The sequence below is a fragment of the Pantherophis guttatus genome, chromosome 3 (genome assembly GCF_059756535.1).
Source record: "Pantherophis guttatus breed Tessera chromosome 3, ASM5975653v1, whole genome shotgun sequence".
Taxonomy (NCBI): Eukaryota; Metazoa; Chordata; class Lepidosauria; order Squamata; family Colubridae; genus Pantherophis; species Pantherophis guttatus.
Window position 1 is genome coordinate 100,814,058 of NC_142065.1, and position 4,326 is coordinate 100,818,383.

General features: G+C 33.0%; 1 protein-coding gene across 2 annotated transcripts in view; it reads right to left on the minus strand.

The window, feature by feature from the left end:
• Positions 1 to 4,326, minus strand: part of SWT1 (SWT1 RNA endoribonuclease homolog) — a 33,506-nt gene that overhangs the window by 28,433 nt on the left and 747 nt on the right. For both annotated transcript variants that reach the window (XR_015733187.1, XM_034409616.3), the window contains exons 2-3: positions 3,203 to 3,275; positions 710 to 765 (exon numbers count right to left, since the gene is read on the minus strand). Coding sequence is in view for 1 of the 2 variants with exons in the window: in XM_034409616.3 (XP_034265507.1) it covers positions 710 to 765; positions 3,203 to 3,259 (113 nt within the window). In the remaining variant the exon portion in view is untranslated. The remainder of the gene's footprint in view (positions 1 to 709; positions 766 to 3,202; positions 3,276 to 4,326) is intronic.

Below are 4,326 nucleotides of genomic sequence, written 5' to 3' on the forward strand. Positions count from 1 at the left end.
AAGAAATGTTAAGAGAAAATCTGAACTTATCAATAGATTATTGATACAAACAGAAAATGTGACAGGTAGCATGTTATAAAATTATTAGTCCCCTCAAAATGAAATACTTAATCTAATTCTAAAAATTAATTTTAATTTAGAAGCATCCTCCAGTTGTTTTAAACTATTATCCCATATGAGAGTTTGATCTTGTAAGAACTAAAATTGAAAACATCCAAAGAATATAATGTTGCTACATTAGGAATAAGAATTCTCATTTGTAAGTTACAAATGACATAAGTATTATCATATAGCTGAACATATGCAATGGATGTCATTTCTATTAGCCATGGCATCTAGAAAGAGCATTCCATAGGTTATTTTCTTTGCTTATGGCAACGTAACAACACATCGCAAATATAATGAGTTACAAATAAAACTAAAAACAGTAGGCAATTTTCCCCAATAATGGAACAATAGTACAAGTAAAGTTCAGTTAGGCAAAGTAATAAAAGAAAGAGTTAAAAAAACTATAAAATTGGTGCATTGTGGATTATCATTTTCTCCAAAGTTTAATTGATTAAAAGTCAGGCAATTAATATGATCCAATCAAAGATTCCAAATTAATCAACAGATATCAAACAGTGATGTTCTTTGTACTATAGCCCATTTAGATTTTTCAACCTCCAAAATATCAAGTTTCATTTTTCCTATCAAAGAAAAATATTACCTTTGGTCCAGCTGTTCTTTTGCATGTCTGTTCCCAATTTCTGCTGATTCTGGTTTCTGAAAGAAATATTTATTTATAAGGTGTGTGTTTTCTTATATTAAATAAATAATCTTTCACAATAAAAAGAGCAAAATTGCATGGAATTTCACTATATTGTATGCATCATTCTTTCCTCAAAGTCAGATACAGGATACAATCTCTAAATTAGGTTATTATTGCTTCTATAATCTTCTCTTTCACTTTGTTCTTACTGTACCATATTAACAATAATCTCCATTAATCTCCATGGGCCTGCACAAACCACTTCATAAAATTTCCATTAAGATTCAGCAATAACTACTTCTTGATCATTGTTATTTATATTATTCTAGATACGTTTTGGTAACTTTTTCTTTGCACAATCTGCATTTGTGATGTAAATTTCTGCAGACGTAAAATGTATGGTAGAAATAAGTATTATTTTGTAGCCTAAACACTGAGCAAGTCTTCAAATCTTGCTGTCCTTGAGTTTCTGCAAAAGCTTAACTAGTATGACTCACTGTTACAATTTAACATTAAAAACTTAAGTTTGATACTCTTTGTCTATCTAGAGTATTAGATCAAATGTTTCATGGTCCTCATATAGTATGCATAAACATACTGCTTCAAACAGTTAGAACTTCTGTCTTCTTTGTTTTGTCAAGTGTCAGGGCAGTGATCAGATTCCAGGTATTTGGATTTTGTTTTTGTTTTTTTTGGAGATCCAGAGACAGTAAGCATACCAGTGAATAAAGGGATTTTAAGCTTTATTATTAACTCAAGCAAACAGATTTAAAAGTATAACATAAAAATCATACGTACCAAGTAAGATCACTCTCTGATCTATTACAAGCTGACAGGAGCTTCTTAATAATGACTGCAGAGATAACTAAGGGGTGGCAAATTTCCACAGTACCCAATGCAAAGTTCTGTGCAGAAGCTCCCAATAAACAAAAAAAATCCCAAGGTTTTTTATCAAAACTTGGTCAGGGGACTGCAAAACCTGACCTTGACTGGATGGCATGTGACTCTGGGATGGAAAGCAAGAATCTTTCATAGTGAGAAAATCTTTGAAGCTACTGTATGTGAAACTCCCCCACTTTCTCCTTTATTCAGCAACAAGAGTAACAAAACAAAGCATGCTTGCTCAGAACAAACTACAAAATTCTAGACTTTTCTTAATATGAAGGAGAAATCAAAATGAGTCAGTAAACTCCTTGAAATTTCAATGGCTTCTCCATTGCCACTACAAACTGCTGCTTTGCAAATTTTGCATTTGTTATGAACAAAAGCTCACCAGCACTCAAAAATAATTTTCAATTCTCCTGACTTTCCACATTTGCTCTATCCTATATACCTATTTACATCATGAATCCACTATGGGAAATAGAAAAATTAGATGCTTATGCTTCAATTTTATTTTTTTTTACCTATTTGGCTTTATAAATTCCCTCTCCTTGGCAGAATCTGAGAACCTAATGGTACTTTTCTTGTATTTTTATTCAAGCATACTCAAAAAATAAGATGCAATCTAAATTCTGTTCTGCATCTGAAAAGCCTGGTTTGGAACTAAAATAAATATTTAAAAATAAAAATGTTCTAGGAAAAGTCCTTTATTCCTCTACAACTGTTACCTAAACACTGTACTACATCATGTCTTCTGCAGCTTTCTGGCCTGCAGTGTTTTATGTATATAAACTGTTTTATGTATATAAACTGGCTACTCTTACATAAAGCTTCTCTGTTCAGCTTTAAAGCATTAACTGATGTGGGGAAAAAGCACAAAGCATAACACTTCAGGTGGGTTATGTTTAATTCTGTTATGTAATAAAATGCTTATCGACTTCAGTTACATCCAAGATACATAGAACAAAAGCAGATTATCCGTATTTTTAATACTGCAAACATGGTATTAAGACTGAATATTATCATTAATCATTTATCATATATCATATCATTAATCATTTATCATGTACCATTCATGGTACCATCCTAGCATTTTCATTCTTTTTTTGCAATGAAAATTCTAATCCTTGTTGTTATTATTTATTAAATTTATTTGCTGCCCATCTCGCTGTTACACAAATCTGGATGGCTTACAATCCAATAAAATCATAGTATCAAAGATTGAAACAGCAAACAATAAATACATTAACAAGAAATAGTAAGGCAGCAGGATATATACAATAAAGTGAAGGTCAGATCTTCTATTAATCCAGTAATCACCTCCAGGCTAACACACCCCTCTCTGGACCCCAGGCCAACTGACAGAACCAGGTTTAAGACCTTTATAAAGGGTCAAGAGAGTGAGATCTCACTTTGAGGGGAATGAAGTTTCTGATGGCAGCTTCCATTGCAGAAAAGGCTCTTCTCCTGGAACCAAATTCCTTGGTTGACAGGATCCACAGCACGCCAGTCGCACTGGGGTTGAGACAGTTCCTCAGCTAATATAAAGTAATAGCTATATTTTCTTACCTTTTTATCCAAGGTGTCATCCTTTTGACTGGATTTCTTTTTGTGTTTTTTTGACATGCTTAGGTCTGAAAATCTGAAAAAAAGTATTATAGTCTTAATTACAAATATGTTTAAATGTCTATGGAGATTCTCAGTCATTCAGGTCATGGTGGTCCCAAAGAGTGCTTTTTCAAGAGGCAACTGGACTTTCTGGTTTTTCTTTGAAGATGTTTTGCTTTTCATCCAAGAAGTCCAGTGGTCTCTTGAAAAAGCACCTTTGGGACCAAGTATGTTTAGATATTTTTCCAAGGAGTTATGTAAAGTACAAAAGCTCCAGATAGATTGGATATTCCTAATTTAAGCAGTGAATGCTGTAGTGGAATATCTCTGACTTTTATCTTAGATTTAATTTGAAATTTAATGTAATACAAATGAATCAATGACAGATTATAAGGAAAGGAAATAGTGAAGGAGAGAAAATAAAGATATAATCTTTTGTATGCTCATGTGTTAAACCCTGGTTTACTGAATTTCAAAAGGAGGCATAGGTGGTGCCATGCTGAAATGCTAATACCACCTTTATTAAAAGGCTATTAATGAAAACATTACCACGTTGCAATTTAAAAAGAAACCAACATGAAAATCTTTTTTTTTTTAAACTGTTTTAATCGTGACCTGTAACGTTTCTACTGTTTATGTTTCTATGTGTGATGTTAAAGTTATACTAGGAGGGGAAATAGTGGACATTAATGCTTTCTTACCATGATTGTGGACGTTTGCTCTTTTCTTTAAAAAAATAGCTATTAAAAATAAAAGAGCGAACATCCTGTCTTTGTTAAAATGAATAAAGAAGTACTGGAAAGTGGTGTCAATAAAAGATCACCGCAACTAGTATCAAACCGATTACCACAGCACAGGGTGGTACCCAGGGAAGGCTGGTTTTCAGTTTCTAGGTTTCACTGTATCCATTTTAAAATACTTTTCTCCTCTCGTCTGCTTGTCAACTTAACCACACGCAGGCTGTATAAGTAAATGAGCACCATTCCATTGTTCAGCCAGTCTCGCTTTGACCCGGAGTTCGTTAAAGAAACCGTAAAGCTGGATTCAAACAACACCACGTCAAACCTAACTGAAACTAACCTTAC